Below are 17,044 nucleotides of genomic sequence, written 5' to 3' on the forward strand. Positions count from 1 at the left end.
AAAGAAGCTGCGTGCCACAAATGACAGGTAGGCAGTGAGCACTTTAAACGTCAGAAAGGTTTATCTGCAGCATCTTAAGACACATCAACAAGGTAATCGTGTGTTCATGGCATCTTTTTTTCTGTGATGGTCTACAGCCATCACCATGGAAGGATAGCTGGAGCACATCTGGTTCAGTGGGGATATGTCTGCAGGGCTGATTTCTGCTGAAGTGAAAACACAACAGTTGCGAGAAGGCTAGGCAGGGAGAAGGCCACACATCAATCCTGAGCTGAACTTGCTACTTCTCCTGCACCATGGGTATCCGTGCCCTTGTTGGCAAGGAGACGTTTCGGTTCTGAGAGCAGGCAGTAGTGGACCGTTTAAAGTACTAGTATCATAAATACCTTATATAAAAGGGTGGCGTTCTTTAGCTTGTTAGGGTTCAGAGAGGAGTCATCTCCAAGAGTTATGACCGCTGGTACTACTCTGTGTCATCATCACTACCCCAGATTGCAAGCGTGCTAAAGGATACGTCTGCCCTTACTGATCCTGGTATAAGAGGGCTATCGGGCTTTCCAGGGCCATGCATGAGTAGCTCATCTAGACCAGGTTCACTGTTTGCATCTTGCCAATTCAGTCTGCAGTTTAATCGATTAACAAGACCACAAGTCGCAGAATGTAAAGCGGAAACCTGAACTGGATGTGTTTCTCATTCATTTATGTGGGAAACTTGAGAGCTCTGTAGGACAGTGAATCTGCATGGCCAGCAAGGGTGCAAGCAATGTTAAATCCCACCTTCAGAACTATCTAGAGTGTGGCCCAATCCGCAAAAGTAGAGGAGGGTGAGACAACAAATTAACTCGCTGAGCTCTGCCAAGGGTTTGGCTCAGCCTAAGTCTGTCACAAGCCGGGCCCTGAAAATATTTGCCATGTAACTCCTGCAACAAACTTAATGTAAAACAATCCTGAGGTGTATTTCTTTAACGTGTGGAAGTGTTGGTTGTAAGATGGAATCACGCATGCCTGAACCACTCATGCCTTAACGTGGTCTGAACGACTGCATCTTTACCATGCACGCGTTTACCATACATGCCTTTAAAACAAATGTAGTTGTAAAGACATGTTTCGGAAAGGAATATGCGTGGCAAACTTCCCCCTTGCCCTGTGCCCTAAAATCCTTTACACCAGCCCTGTAGTCCTCCTCGCCCCAGTCCTTAAAACTGCCCGTCCCCACTCCCCTGGAGTCCTGAAACTGACCCCGCCCTTCTCTTAAAACAAACAACTCCCTAAGCCCTAAAAACCAACCCTTTAAAATTACCCCTTCCCTGCCCTAATGCCATGCCCCTTGTTAAAAACTACCCTGCCAGCCCTCCCACCCTGAGCCCTAAAACTGACCTCACTCCTGAAAACTGCCCCTCCCCCAGTCCTTAAAACGACTCCACCTCCTGCCCTGAGCTGTAAAGCCCTGCTCTCTGCCCAGAAAACTAACGTGACCCCCCAGCCATAAAACCTAACCTGATCTCCCCCCTTTGCACTGAGCCCTAAAACCACCACCCCCCATAAAAACTACCCCACCAAACCCTATCGTTAAAAAAAAAAAAGTAACCTCAGCCTCTCCTCCTGAGTGTTAAAACCGACTCCACCCCTAAAAGCTGCACATCGCCTTCCACAAACCCAGCTCCTTGAACCCTGCTTTCTGCCCAAAAAACTAACTCTACCCCATTAAAAAAACGAATCTGCGCCCCCCAGCCCTAAAACCACCCCACCCCTAAAAACTAACCCCCTCCCCCAACCTGCCGTAGCCCCACTTGCCTCTCCTGAAACATCCTGCTCTTGTTCCTGATCCGACCTGGATATCTAGACCGTTCTCTGCCTTAACCCCGCATATGCCCAGGTTTTCTAGTTTCACATTGTACAATTTACCCACTACATTTTTAATGCTTGATGCCTGAGAGTACAGCGTGAGTGGCAGGCTGAAGCTACATGAACGCTTGTCTTGTTTTGGGCCCAAGAATCCAAGAGAACCTCGATCATTGACAGTCGGGCATCTGGCTCGAGCCTTTAGTGCTTTGCCTACCTCTACCTAGAAGACATTGCAACCATGCACACTCAAGTTTTTGGCTCATTTAAAGAAAGGGGGTCTGAAGCAGATGTTCCTCACTTCACAGGAGTCCAGGACCACCGCCAGTATGCCAATATACCAATGACATTCATGGAATAACTTGTCTGTACGAATCTTCCTAAGTTAAGTCTGCCTGAGAGGTGGTGCGCACTGCCATTAACGTCTTGGTAAGGCCTGATTCCCTCAGCGTGTTGAGTGAGTGATTCACCCTGTGTACGGATGCGTGCTCCAATAAGACTCCTTCAGAGTGCTCTGAGGACACGAGTACCTGGAAAAGAGGGTCAAACCAGGAAGGGAAGTGAGCAAGGGTGAGATATGAGAGCAAACTTTATCCCAGGAAGTTTAACGGAATTATTCTTCTGTCTTAATTTCCTCTTTCATAGGACTCTATGAACCGGATGGCAGTTCAGGCCCTTGAGAAGATGGAGACCAGGAAGTTCAAGTCTAAGGGCAAAGGACACCGGGAAGGAAGCTGCGGGGCCCTTGACACACTCAGCAGCAGCTCCACGTCAGACTGTGCCATCTGTCTCGAGAAATACATAGATGGGGAGGTAAGAGCGCCTGGAAGAGACTGGCAGAAGGACAGCCATATGCAACCACCAATGGGCATGGGACTATATGTGACCACTGAACGGGCCACACATTTTTGTTTAATACACTAGCCTCATATAATCTGAGAGCAAGGTGTAGGCCTCACAATAAAAGGCAGCACAGGTGGGGTGCCAAGACCGTGGGCTCTCAACCACGTACAAGTCTATAACATACTTGTGCCTCCAAAAAGTTTGTCTTTTTGTGCTCTCGGTGCTCTGCCTCCTTCATTGGGATCAGGTATTTCATCGTAAAGTGTTGCTTAGAGCCTTTTTGGGGTATTTCCTTCAGACAGCTTTGGGTAAATTACCAGCCTCCTGTAAAAAAAAAAAAAAAAAAAAAAATCCTCATAAATTACGTGCATAGTAATATACTTATAGGCGCTTTCTGTCCAGCCCTATTAATCCAATGGTCTGTTCTGGTTGAATTGACATTGTTCTTCCTCACGCCACAGCTAAAAACATAGGGCAATGGGACACCACACTTCAACTATTGGCTGCCTTTACTGTGAGTGACAGCATTTCGGCTCATTTGCACATCTGCCTAGAAAGTAGTTCACTTTAATGCCAGCGCTGCTAGGCCAACCTCCGTTTTCATTTAAAACTTTTATTTCACCCATGTCAGTTTTCACACATTTATTTTTTTGCAAACGTGCATGCCACCTTTAAACAGCAGCTTTTTTACTTTTTCTTACTTATAAAATCGTTTTAATTATTACTTTTGCAGTTTTAATGTGTATTGTTTATGTATGTAAAAAGGGATGAATAAAAAACATTGCAACTTGCCGAGAATAGCTCTATTAACTTTCCCAGAGCTTGTTATTTTTATGTCATGGAAGGCTCGGTTTATGGAGTCTACCGCAGACACTCTATAGCTATGCTTCTGGTCATTAATTCAAAGGCAAGTTTGTTTTATTTGAATAACTGAATTGGTCCCATTTGATAATTCTGCACAGATTTGCCAAAAACAAAAAAGACGTGCGTAGGTTTGTGCTTGGTAGCCCTTAATACGTTCCTTGGACCAGAAAGCTGCTCCGCGGACCTCATTAAACCAAAGAATATAATGGAGCCATTTAAGGGCTGGCTGAGTAAATTCACACCAAAGTCCGGGGTGGAGGATGTCCATTGTTCTCCTCTTCAGCATGTAAGATTTTTTGTGTGATTCGTGGACCAATCACAAAAAAAGTAAAAGGAAATTATTAGACGTAGAGGTGCGAGGCACAAGACATGGTATAAATCTATATTTTTATTATTAGAAGATGAAAGCAAATAACTTGTTGGCTTTTTCAAAAAATGTACATTCTCGTTCTCGCACATTTTGATTCCCTTTTTAAAATTTTCCCAGAAAAAACTGAGGGGCTTTATAGTTTCGATCCAAAAATAACTTCTAGATATCCTTGTTTTACTCTAGATCACATAGAGTACATCATTGATGACATCACATGTAACATAACCAATCACTTTTACAGTCCCTGCAGGCACGTGGCAGGTGTACCACGGTATGAGGTTTGCACAGGTTCTAGTAAGGGCCAGACCTGATGCATGCTACTTGGAAGACTTTGCCACAGGCCTTGCTCTGTTTGCTCTTCTGTCATGGGGTAGGACCATGCCACAGGCCAGTGACCCTGAATGGAGTGGGGCGCATGGCAGAAGGCCTCGCATTGTGTGTGGTATGCCTGGAGCTTGAGTAGAAGTCATGCCCTGTTCCATCCTATCCAACCCTTTGTGACGGGCACAGCCTTTGACCCATCATTTTATTCACTGCCTATAGATCATAGCTAAATCCTGATTTTTCTATGCCTTATGTCTTCTACTAATCACAGAACAGGTTATCGGGGAGGTCATGGACAGAGGCAGTTCAAATCTACATGTGCATCTGCATGCAGAAACCTGCAGAAACTCGTCCCAATTTGTGTTGAGAATAGAGATGAACTTTGCCAAGTAGTGTCTATTAGCCAAATGAGAAAAGCACATGAAATCTCTCTCTGTGGATTAATGTTCGCATACCTGAATATTTAGAAAGCAAGCTATTTGTCATAGGTAGGGATTCTGTTTGCTTCCCTCATCTTTGTCTACAGTCATGAGTTGGGACGACTGGGTCTCATGCTTCCTTAAATATCCCTTTCTATTACACAAAACTTACCGCAGCCTTTCAGTGCCCTGATGCGAGTGCCCCACCCCCCCATCATGTATCGTTTCTCACTCCAGCCCCGATGCATATTTGTACATTTAACAGTACATGAGTGCTCAGTACATTCGAATATTGGCCAAGGAAGTCACTGGATGGTTCTCTGCAGATATTATGCATGTGGCTTCCGTTTAGCGTCACTTGCAACTCAGCTGAGCGGCTGATAAAAATGAGTATCCCACAATGCTCTAGTTGTTAAGATGCTGCTAATAGCTTCCACTTCTGCTCTTCCTCCTTGGAGTGTGGCTGATCCTTTCATTCTTATGGGTTTTCTCCACCTTGAAAAGGAGACAGATTGATATTTTGGCAATTTCCAAAATTTCAGTAATGTGTTAAAATAATGTCTAACTATTCACGAAATCTTGAGAAATTTAGAAATGTGTGTTTTCTACAAACATCAGCATTTAGTTATGCGTGCCTGGCAGATATCCAGAAGTGAAAAATTCCATAGTTTGGGGACTTCCAAACCTTATGCAAAACGTGGCAAATAGCCCTTGCTGCCCTAAACTCCATAGCTAGTCCTTCCATTATATTTAAACTCTACTTTGTACTCTGTGCACCTAGAATAAAAGTTTAGGTGTGTACATGGGCAGGGCTTTGACAGACTGAACATCAAAGCACACACCATACTAGTAAAATGTTTTAAGGTAAGTGGCAATATTAATGTGTAAAGGTGCACCTAAATGATCAACTCAAACAGAAATACTAGAGATCAAAGTAATGTGGAATCTGCAATAAAAAGTAAACTTGTGCAGAGGCATTGCTTAGAGCACGGTGAATCAAACGCCACTCTCAGGGAGCTGAAATCTGATTGGGACTTATCGTGGTAGCATGGAAAACCTTCAGTGAGCAATATAATCATTCCAGGCACTTGCCACATAAAAAGAATGACCATGAACAGGAGGCACATGCCCAGCAATTTGTAATGGTCGCTTAACTACTTGTTCAAGCCTCATTTCATTATTTGTGTCAACAGAAATGGCTTTTCACAGCTCTGATCTCACGGGGAAGTGGTCACGGGAGATTAGGACTAGACCAAGGAAGGCTGTCTAGCCAGTCTCCAGGGAGCACCGTCACAGCAGGTCCCGGAAATAAAACAACTTTGGTTTTTCACTACTACTGTGTCAACAGAGCAAAGAAGCAGATGTCGAATCCTGCGAATGCAGTGAACCCCCAACACCCTCCGCATTATGTGCAAGGTCATAAACGGCAAAGTACCAATCCTCCTTCAAATGAAGAACAACAAATGCTCCCCAAAAGATTACTAGGCTCTAGACTGGCACCACAGCTTCTGACTTACCAAGAGAAAACCTTCTGTGGAATCTTTTTTTCTCAGTCCAAGCAGCACAACTATGGATCTCTCTCCCGGCGGGGATGCGGTCCATTGAAAATCCCCGGATATTCAAGAAAGCATTAAGGACCAAGCTCTTCTTAGTCTGAATCAGCTCAACATAAAATTCACTCATTAAAAAAAGAACAGGAATGACCCAGCACAGGATCAACCAGTAAACGTTCCCAAGACGTCCCTAGACTGTTACTGAAGCATGGCCAACAACCTGCACCATTGCTTACCTAGAACATAATCGTCGTACGCAATCAGGTCCAGGTGTAACCAACCAAAAGACCACGTAGAGGAGCCCATCTCACAAACCCTGAGTAAAGTCCCTAGCCCCCTTCAAAGCACTGACTGATATAATACTAGTGAGAAAAAAAAAGCATCTCTATGTCAATTTTAGGTTGCATAATTAATCGTTAAGCACAACATTAACTGCTTCTTATTAACAATTATACTGACTAATACAAGCGAACATATACCCCTCTCCCTGCTAACCGTGGGTCCCAGCAGTGTGTGCGACCCTTCCTCGGAGTGCTTCAGCATCTCGTTAGGGGTGGGAAGCGCTATGAGCAAAACTATTCCATACCAGCAAAGGTGGATTCCGCTTTCTGTTATACTGACTCTGTGCTTGAAGCATTCTCCTTCTCTGATAGCTAACAATATCCTTCCGATTTTAAATCGCCATGGGAAGCTGGCAAGGCCAGAATCTATTTAAAAAAAAAAAATTAAAAAAAAAAGTTCTGCTACCGAAGTACTGTGCACATGCATGAATCTTTTGAACAGCGCACGTGTAAACAACTGACAAACATGAATAAAAACATGTTGAGTGGGGTAAATGCAGAATGCGAAGAAAGCCGAGCAGGATATGAAGACAGTCCAAAGCTGGAGTTTTTTTTTTTTTTTTTTTTTTTTTTGCAAAGATACATTTTTTAAATCTTTTTTCTCTAGATATTATGTGCCCACTAGGCCTCATGCTCAGTCTTCATCGCGTTAATAGTGGTGCTGCACCAGTAAGCCTTGTACACATGTTTGCATTCGTCACTCAAGGGAGAGGAAGCGGATGCGCGGTGGTAGATGGGAAGTAAACATTCAGGAAGGAGGGGGAGACGCAAATAGGACGAGCACTCCTGCCTCCCTATAGCCCTCTTTCCATTCTCTTTTTGAGCCTGCCCTCTTCACTAAAAATTGATATAACCGTTTTCCTTCTTTCCTTGCAGGAGTTGCGGGTTATACCCTGTACCCACCGCTTCCACAAGAAGTGTGTGGACCCCTGGCTGCTGCAGCATCACACTTGCCCTCATTGCAGGCACAACATCATCGGTAAGTCCTCGGCCAATCAGCTGACTCTCTAGAGAATGGTCTGTTTTGCGCTGTGTGTCGAGTAACTAATCAGCGGCCATAGCTAGAAATCGCTTATTTGATTACTGACCATGGATCTTTGTTAGATTCACCTGCTTGCACTTCCCTGTCGGCAAAATGAAAAAGTGAGCTGAACTTTTTTCTGCTGAAATTTGCTTACTATCAATTGGGTAATAGTTACATGTATTATTAGCGGAGCTTTTTCAAAGGCCGAAGTGTGGTTTTGAAGGTTTATTTAAAACAACCCATTACTGCTATTCGGAATGGTCTTTAAAAAATAACTCTGCTTTTGGCGTAATGTGAACAAAATGTTAGGGAACCCCCGTTTGTCAGCAGAAAAATTACGATTACAAGGAACATGTTTATATTTATATAGTGAAGTTGCTAATTGGCTCACTGAGTCTCTATGCAAATTAACTTGCAACGTGGTGTTGTAATGGCGAGCCACGTGAGCTGTTTGTGAGAGCTCTATACCTCTCACAATAAATACTGCACATCCTGTCTGTCAGCATCTAGCTTGACTCTAGACTTTCTGGTGAGTGAAATGTCGTGATGGTAAAAGGCACAATGGGTAGGTGACCAGAGAATGAGTTTTTAAACTTTGATATTATCTGATATTTTCGGATTGTGTACTTTACTTACCAATTATGTTACATTTTGCCCTGGTGCTAAAACGTGGGCATTTTTTTTTTTTTAACCATTATGGCAATCCTGTAAGAGGAATTAGGCAAATGGGGTTTGCCTCGAAGTTAACATGTACAATACAGAACCTTTTGCATCGGGATAAAAGACAGCAACATTATTTGCATTTTCTGCTCACATAATTGGGACAGGGCAGACATTTGTCTCTATCTCAAACATGAAAGTTGGAGCTTAGTTTGTGTCAAAATCAGTTTTCTTCCTTTACATAAGTGGACATTATTTTACGTTTATTTTTTTTATCATCAAAGCTTATTTGCAGACTTCGATTTGTTTGCTGCAAAACTGACAAACACTTACATTGGTTATAAGAACTAGCTTTATTATTTTTGTTTTGCCGTAGTTAGTTTGTATGGTCTATTTTACTCACTGCTAAGCAGTCATGTAATTTGGGTTTTTATTCTCCTATAAACTTTCAACAAAAAGTGATGCTATAAGCATTTGCCCTGTCTTTTTTTTTTTTTTTTTTGAACCAGTGAAAGTTTTACGTAGAATGAAAAAAGATGCTTCATTTTGATATTGAAACAGCCAGCTTTTTGGCTAATGGGATATCACATTTCAGAGTTGTTTGACATAGGTTTTTGGAATTTTTAGATCTTGTGAACTAGACAGGTTTCAGCTGTTTGGTTGCTGAAAACCTATAGTGGACTATTCCAAAAACGTATTGCCATTAGACCAAATTGATTGCTTACTACTGAGTGCCTTTCTTGTCACTGTTATATGCTTGCATTTTAGTCATTGTCTTTCGTTGTCCATGTTTTGGTTTTTCTAACCCTGTTTTTTTCTAAAGCATTATCTCTCTACCATCCTTTCAATTGGATAACTTGTATCCTTCCACTACTGAAATGTAGAGATTTTTTTCCTTTTTCTTTCAGGACTCCATAAAGATGCATGTATTGTCTAGCTCTCTTGTGTGCTACTTCCCTTCACCGAACCACTGCACCGGCACGCTCCATGTTGCTTCCTCATCCCTCCACCCACGCTCATCCATTGCCTCCGCCGTTGCTAGCTTAATTATTTTTTTTGAAGGGTGGGACCCCTTCAGCCAAGCCTCACGTGGCTCAGTTGCTTCCTTACCCCCTTTCCACTCCCTTTTGCAACCCTTCCCCCCATTGCCCCAATACTCCCAGTGGTACATTATTTTTTAATTTACATTTTTTGGGAGGGCCCAATTACTATTGCGTATCGAATAGGTAAACTTAAAAAGGCACTTTTGTCATTTTCTAGGCGCATGCATACGTAATCAAGCCTGCATATGTCCAAGAAGTCCCGGTGCCCTTTTTGCTTTTTATGTCAAGCGCGCAAGTGCTTTTCAACGTGTTGTAATCTACTCTGTGGGCTGTTAACCACAGCCAGCTCACACCTATCACTTTCACTAGTTCATGCGCATGCCTTTAAAAAAAATCCCTTGATATAATTTGTAAATGCTTTAACATTGTCCCACCTTGAGGAGGATTTGTTACCGCCTTGCAGACTGACCTGGTTACATTGATTATTGCACGATTGCCGATATACTTCAGCGTGGGTGGACTATTTTTTTTTTCTTTTGTCCCCTTAGTGTTCCATGACTGCCATGGCGCTCACAGCGTGAACTCCATCTGCTGTTTTGAAGTGTTGGTCACAATGTTCACACTGTTACCTAATCAGTCATTTCTTTTGGTTCCCCCCTCCACACTCCATAGCTTTCACAAAAACACTTGTATTTGATAAATGCTTTACGTAAAAAACACTAAGAAATCCTCAAAGCGGCTCCCTGACACAGTCGGAGAGCCAATATTACTTTATTCACTGCACTCTGGAAACTCGCCCCATAATGCTTTGCAGGGCATTACATTTAGAAACATTTTTTGCTCATAACTCAGCCTGTGGTTTTCCTAGGATAATGGGACCACCACCAAAACATTCCCAATAACGTGCACTTTCTGTCTACATCTTCTCTGGGTCCACTAAGTTAGTGGGGACCCCAAAATAACCCCTCCCACCATTCAGTGTCTGTTTAATCTCTCTCACAGCTGGAACTTTTGTTTTACAGTTTGGAGTAGTTTGAGTTCTAAGGGCCTTTTTTGTAATATTTCAGTAGGCCTGTTAGCTCAGAAAATGTGTAAAGCACTATGCCCTCTAGGGGTTACATATATGGTTACACTGCATTACTTTCTGCCATTTATTTTCATGTGGTTATGCCCTCTAGGGGCCTAACTATATGATTGCATAACCATGTTTCTTACAAGTGCTATTTTTATTGTGTTGTCCTCTAGGGGCTGTTCTGAGCATTACAGTCTAATGCCAAAAGTGTATTTCTGATAAAGGTTTTTATTGGGTTTACATAATAACTGTATATATGTTTTATTAATCTCCCCTTCTCGCAATAATGACCTTGATTCAGGCAAACTTAACATCCTTATTACAATGGGACTGTTTGAACACTCTTGATGTGTTTGAGTGACCCTTCTAGTTTATTTCTCTTGTTACTTCTCCATGGCTGTTTGTGTCTTTTTTGGGGGGATTTATGTTAGCCAGCCAGCAACGCTTATGGTGGGGTGGTGAAAGTGGTATTCCATTGGAATTAGCGTGACCAATTTAAATTAGGATGCTAAATGGCAACATTTTCATGTTTGGCTGCAGATAGAGGAAGAATGTAAATGGAAGTTCTTTAGTTATATGCAGGGCCCCTGGAATTATGTGGCAGGAAACAACCAAATTATGAGGCAGGGTTGAACAATTTATGTGGCAAGAAAAGTCCAGCTATGAATTACAATACCAATAACTCTAACTCAAGCAAATGTGAGACCTATTGCTTTGCCAAAACTTGTCATTTAAAAAAAAAAATGTTGATGCTGCACAGCCTTGGAAAACAGTATTGGAAAAGCTGTTTGCTTTGCCTTGAAAAGGGAAACCATGTATGGAGGTCGTGATGGCAGTGTGCCTCACTGTAATTTTTCCAGTAGGTGGCAGCAAAGACCTATGGATAGTCCCTCCTCAGGCCACTGACCTCTTCCATGGCCTGTGGAAGGAGGAGTGTTACTGAATTTCACCAAGTTAAGCCTATCAGTCTTTTAAAATGAGTTGGGTTAGTGGGAGGTACTGTGAGGTAGCCTTTTGATAGCATAAATGAGTTGGGTGGGGCAACAGTGTAATGATCTGGAAGACTTAGATAAATTAGAAGTGGTGGTGGTCAAGTTAGCAAATAATAGGGAGAGCCAAGCCAAGAGTCTGGTTGTTGCTAAAAGCCATAAAATGAGTAGCTTAATAAGCATATTTGACACATTTTGTGAAGCAAATTCCACGTCAATATTTGATCCATTTTTTATTTTATTATGAAGAGCATTTTTTAAAGATTGTGATTGTATTTATACAGTGCTTAATACCCCTGACTAGGCATCCAAGCACTTTTTGGAGAGTAACACCCTACTCCGGAACCAAAAAGGATCAGTGGTGGATTAGTATAGGGAAATAGGAGTATAGTATTAGTATAGGGAAATAGGAGTTAATTTGAGCGGAGGACCTGTGAGCTTGTTAGTTGGATTGGATAGAGTAATGGAGGGATAGAAGAGGGAAGAATCCAGAAAGTGTTAATTGGGAGATCATAGTAGTAAGGTGAGGTTTGGGATAAGTAAAGGAGAGATGGAGAAGGGAAGAGTCTGTAGAAAGGGATTATGGAGATCATAGTAGTAAAATGAGGTTTGGTATGAGTAAAAAGAGAGATACATGAGGGGGAATTAAGTAGGGTTGTTTGGGAGATCATAGTAGTAAACTGAGGTTTGGGGAGAAACCGATGCAGAAGTATTTCACTTTAGTGCATTAAATTGTGTCAGTGTATTGAGTGACGTTTAGCAGCAGTGGTAGTTTCTGTAACATCAACTCAATCATTCATGCCCCTCCTTAACGGGAATGCTATTAGAGAACCAAAATGGCAAGTCAGTTAGCACGTGTACCCTATATGTGGCCTAGATTGTTATGGATGGAGTAACACTGTAGACTATTAAACCACCTATTAAAGTGTTTTTTGTGTACGTTTCGAACTGATGTGTTAGAAGGTGTTCCCACATGGCAAGAAAAATTAGACAAAGCAAACTCTTGCCACAATCACAACATACAGTCAAACAAGGAAGCAGGGATTGATCCCAGGTTTCCTGATTTCACGTTCTGCAATTCAGCCACTTCGAGAAATATACAGCTCTCTATCTCTCTTTTTAGTTAAAGGATAATGTTTGTCTTTAAATCTGTGTTGAGCTATATATGTAGCCTGTATTAAATGAATACACCTATTACATGTTAAATCCAGTTGAAATTAGAAAAATGTGCAGCAAAAATGACAAAGTAAAGGGAAGGTGGGGTATTCTGGTTTAAAGTTTGTCACCTGTTTCCACTACTTAAACAAGGTACCGAGTTCCAGAGAAGCTCAACACGGGCATTGAAGCCAATTAGCGCATTAACAAAGCAAAGGTCTGGGCTAGGGTAGCGTGGTATATCATTTTCCAGAACATCATTTACAGAAAATACTTTAAAAAAATATCTCGTACAAGACATTGTTTTCCCATTATATGTCAAATCAAATTAAGCATTGCATTTTACTGCAAAAAAACGCAAAATTTAACTTAAAATGTGTAATTTGGCTTCCCATTTAAAAAATAAATACAAATAAAAAGTTTTATTACCTTTCACTTGAGAATATTTTGTAGTGAAACATGAATGCATATTTTTAGTAGTTAAAATGAAAGGATATATATACATAGGTATATTTATTTAGAGTGAGATAAGGCAAATGCAGTGATGGCTTTTGCCAAAACGCGTAGGCCATTACCGCACTGATGCACTTTTGTGAGAAGTGAATAAAAGGATTTTGCTGAAACCAAAGTGCTGTGCTGCCTCTCTAGATACACACGCGCACACACACACACACTTGAAATGCACATATAAAACAGAAGGGATTTTGAGTGTTTTTTTGTTTCCTATCAAACTTCAAAATATAAACAGAATGTGCATATATACGTATATGAAAATAGTTTGGGGATAGGTATAAACCGGTTTGTGAACAGAAATAGAAGTGCAAATTGAAACAGACATACAAAAAAGAACCCAAAAAAAAGATGTGAAGGACAGGTTGAAATTTACGAAAAGATGTTCGTATCAAAATAATGCACAAAAAAACCAATGCTTTTGTAACTGATGTTTTTGGAAAGCGACTTTTGCAAAAGAGGTTTTGCAAAATATTACCCCATGGAACTCTGGGAAAGCCCACGCATTTACTTGACTCGAGTGAAGTGCAGAGCTCGTCTCCAGGCAGACCTTCAGACGGGGCGCACTGAATGTTTGTGTTTTTTTTTTTTCACCTAGTCACAGATGTGTGTGCTCTTTTCTTTTTGAGTGACTGACTCTTTTGGGGGCCCTTTGTTTTCATCCTAGTGTAGAAAACTTAAAAACAAAAAAAGGATTGACGTTTTCAGGGAAAGATCACTAGCCAGCGACTGCATCGCCCTCTGTTCCTTCCAGGTGCATCACCAACCATTTTTTGAAGAAATGTGGGTGAAGTGTCGTAACTGTCACCTTGAGGAACCAAATGGGGCATTGCCTCCTCTATGTGAATTTGGGAGTCTTTTTGAGGCTCAGCAGTTAGCATTAGTGCTTCCTTCCACCCAAAGATGGTTGTAATGTGTGGACATCCATGCAGAAAATGTAATGCATTAATTGGAGTCTTGGGAACAAATTCCTGTTCCAGTCATGCACAGTGGTCAGTTAACTTTTCAGTTTTGTGCATCCAATGTTTGTATTTTCATAGTTGGTCAATAACTCTTGTTTCTTTCTTTAGAGCAAAATAAAGGAGGTGGTGGTCCCATCTGCATGGAAAGTGGTAACCCAGTGCGCAACAGGCAACAGAGGGTGATCCTTCCTGTGCACTACCCAGGGCGAGTCCATCGCACCAGCCAAATTGCCACATACCCAACGCGGACCAGCATGGATTCTCATGGCAACCCAATCACTTTGCTGACAGTGGACCGGCATGGGGAGCAGAGCCTGTATCCAACGCAGTCCCCCGCTTTCCTGCACAGCTACCAGCCTATCCACCTGGACCACAACCCACATCACTGCACCCTAGAGCATCCACCTTATCCGCCAGCCTCTGCCTTCCGCCGACCCAAGTTCAATGGCCGCAGCTTCTCCCGAGCCACCTGCTTTTCTCAATATGAGGCAATGTACCAGCACTACTATTTCCAAGGATTGAGCTACCCACAGCAGGATGGCCCAGCATCTGGGGTGGTGCCTTCTGCTGCTGGACCTGCTCATGCCCTGCAGAATGCTGCTGGCGGCAGCAACATGCTCTACCCCACAATTGTCCACATGGCTCCCTCTTCCCGTCTGGAGACTGGAAGCACTTCCAGCTTCAGCTGCTACCATGGTCATAGATCTGTGTGTAGTGGGTACCTGGCAGACTGCCCTGGCAGTGACAGCAGTAGCAGCTCAGGCCAAGGCCATGGCTCCTCCAGTGATTCCATGTTGGACTGCACTGAAGTGAGCAACCAGGGGGTTTATGGCAGCTGTTCTACCTTTAGGAGTTCTCTGAGCAGTGACTACGACCCTTATATTTATCGCAGCAAGAGCCCTGGCCGGGTGGGCGGCCGTGGGCCTACTCCTCTTGTGGAGGCTGGCCCTTCAGCTGATGAGCCTTCGATGCACATTTGTGGCCTTGGGGGTGCAGTCAGCATAGGGGGAATTGGGCAGCCTGTTCAGACCTCTTCCTCCGGGGACCAGCTGTCCCACTGCAGCATGGAGATGAACTATAGCAGCAACTCGTCGCTGGAGCACCGGGACCCAAACAGCACTACCTCTGAAACTGGTGGGCCTGAGTGCCCCCATGAGACTTCTGTCCCCATGGATGCCACACAGAACTGTAAGAGTCCCGAGAGGGCTGGGATGCTGCCAGAGCAGGGTTGTCCCTGTTGTTTTGAAATGCAGCGGCCTCCACCAGGTGAGCGGCTACCGCTGGACAGCAGTGGGAGTGCCATGCAGATAGACTCTGGTGCCTTGTTTCTCAGTCCTGCCCTGTGTGGGGGTTGCCGGCAAGGGGCTGAGCACCACCCAGGCTGCGTCCAGGACTTGTACAATATTAATCCGGACCACTTGCGTAGGATTGATGGGATGCAGTATGAGGCAATGCCATGCTGCTTTTACGAGGAGACTCAGGTGGCATGCAGCGGTGGAGGTGGTTGCTTCGCAGAGGACTATGCTGTGAGTGTGCAGTACACTCTTGCTAAGGATTCCTTGCCGAACTGCTGTGCAGGGGTGGTGCAGCGTGAGCTTGGCCAGCGGATACCCATCATTCCTGAAGACCTGGACTGTGAAGCAGAGTTGCCCATAGACTATACAGGAGATCGAACGAACCACAACTCCTGGGTTGGGACACCGGTCCAGGGTGCGTGCCAGCAGGAGGAGCCAGAGGAGGAAGAGGAAGAAGAAGAGGAGGAGGAGGAGGAGGACGTTGGAGAGCACAAGGAGTTGTTCTACCGACCAGGCCCTTGTATTCTGCGGAACTGCTCGCTTGCAGACGAGACACGGGCTCTGTTCCACAGCACGTGCCCAACTCTTCTGGACACAGCGAGAAACAGCAATGAAACAGGTAAAATGCTAGTCTAATACTGCTGTATTTGGCATTCTAGTTAGACCATTGTTGTCACTTCCCATGTTGACACCACCCTGCAGAGACTGAGGGATTGACTGAAAGTAAGAATTCGTAGTCAAACTTACCAATGCATAAGCCTCAGGTGTTTGGAAAATGAAACAGTAAGTCTGGTGGTTAGAGTAAGCCTAAATCAAGTTAACATGCACTGTATGCAATACAAAGTAGACTTAGGAGTTAAGGAGGAGGCTGTCCATAGTTTGGCAGTTTGTTTGAGCTAACTGAGAAAAAGGGTCTATTGTTGGTGGATAAACGAGAGGCGCATGCTCATGTCTCTTTGGAGTTCTGGCTGGCCTTTTCCCTGCATAGACTTGTAAAGTGGACACAGGGTCTTGAAATGAATACCAACGGTTTTAAAGAGAGTAAGACTGGGTGATCCGTTATCCCAAAGCCCTCACCAATTCCCGTAATTGCTCAGCCTTTGCAGTACTCTCCAACATCTACCATTAAAAACCATCTTATACCACGCTGTGTTCAGCAGCTAATGTATCCATAGCCACAGCCCGCTTTAAGCAGCTGGTACAAGCCTCATGTTTTCTGCCATCAGTAGCTGTTGCACTCCCAACCATTACTCCATCATTAGTGCAGCAATTCCTCTCGTGTACATTCCAATTAGTGGAGCGCTCACCATTGGCAGCAGTCTAGAACAAGTACAGACCTCGCCATCACCTGCTTTCTTTAGCCATTGCAGGTATTGCCCGTTGCTTACTTTCTGTAGTGCTGGCAGTACCCTCCCCACCTACCGCAGACCTTTAGTAGAACATACATACCCAAAGCAGCTAACTGTAGCGTACCACTGGGGGGAGTTGTTTAGGACAAGAAATGACACCTATTGGCTACTATTGTTTTTGGTTCAAAGGCCTCTGGATTTAAGTGAATGAGTTCATGGGTGGGGGAAACGTAGAGTGAGACTAGACCAGACAAAGGTACTTTGGAAGGACATTCACTTGTGGAGGCATATTTAAAAATTGCTTTTAACAAGACTGACAGGTCAGAGAAGAGCTTGGGCTAAGACTGAGCAAACTGAGAACTACTAAATCCTGCCATGCTGCTGTCCTAATCAAAATAATGAAAAGATGGCAAGTCTCCTTTCACTACG

The 17,044-nt window shown here is 43.5% G+C and overlaps 1 protein-coding gene across 1 annotated transcript in view; it reads left to right on the plus strand.

Annotated features, from left to right (window-relative positions):
- ZNRF3 (zinc and ring finger 3) overlaps window positions 1-17,044 on the plus strand; it is a 324,320-nt gene that overhangs the window by 300,946 nt on the left and 6,330 nt on the right. The window contains exons 6-8 of the mRNA XM_069214465.1: window positions 2,488-2,655; window positions 7,433-7,535; window positions 14,080-15,885. Of these exons, the coding sequence (XP_069070566.1) occupies window positions 2,488-2,655; window positions 7,433-7,535; window positions 14,080-15,885 (2,077 nt within the window). The remainder of the gene's footprint in view (window positions 1-2,487; window positions 2,656-7,432; window positions 7,536-14,079; window positions 15,886-17,044) is intronic.

Source organism: Pleurodeles waltl, chromosome 11, assembly GCF_031143425.1.
Source record: "Pleurodeles waltl isolate 20211129_DDA chromosome 11, aPleWal1.hap1.20221129, whole genome shotgun sequence".
NCBI classification, from domain to species: domain Eukaryota; kingdom Metazoa; phylum Chordata; class Amphibia; order Caudata; family Salamandridae; genus Pleurodeles; species Pleurodeles waltl.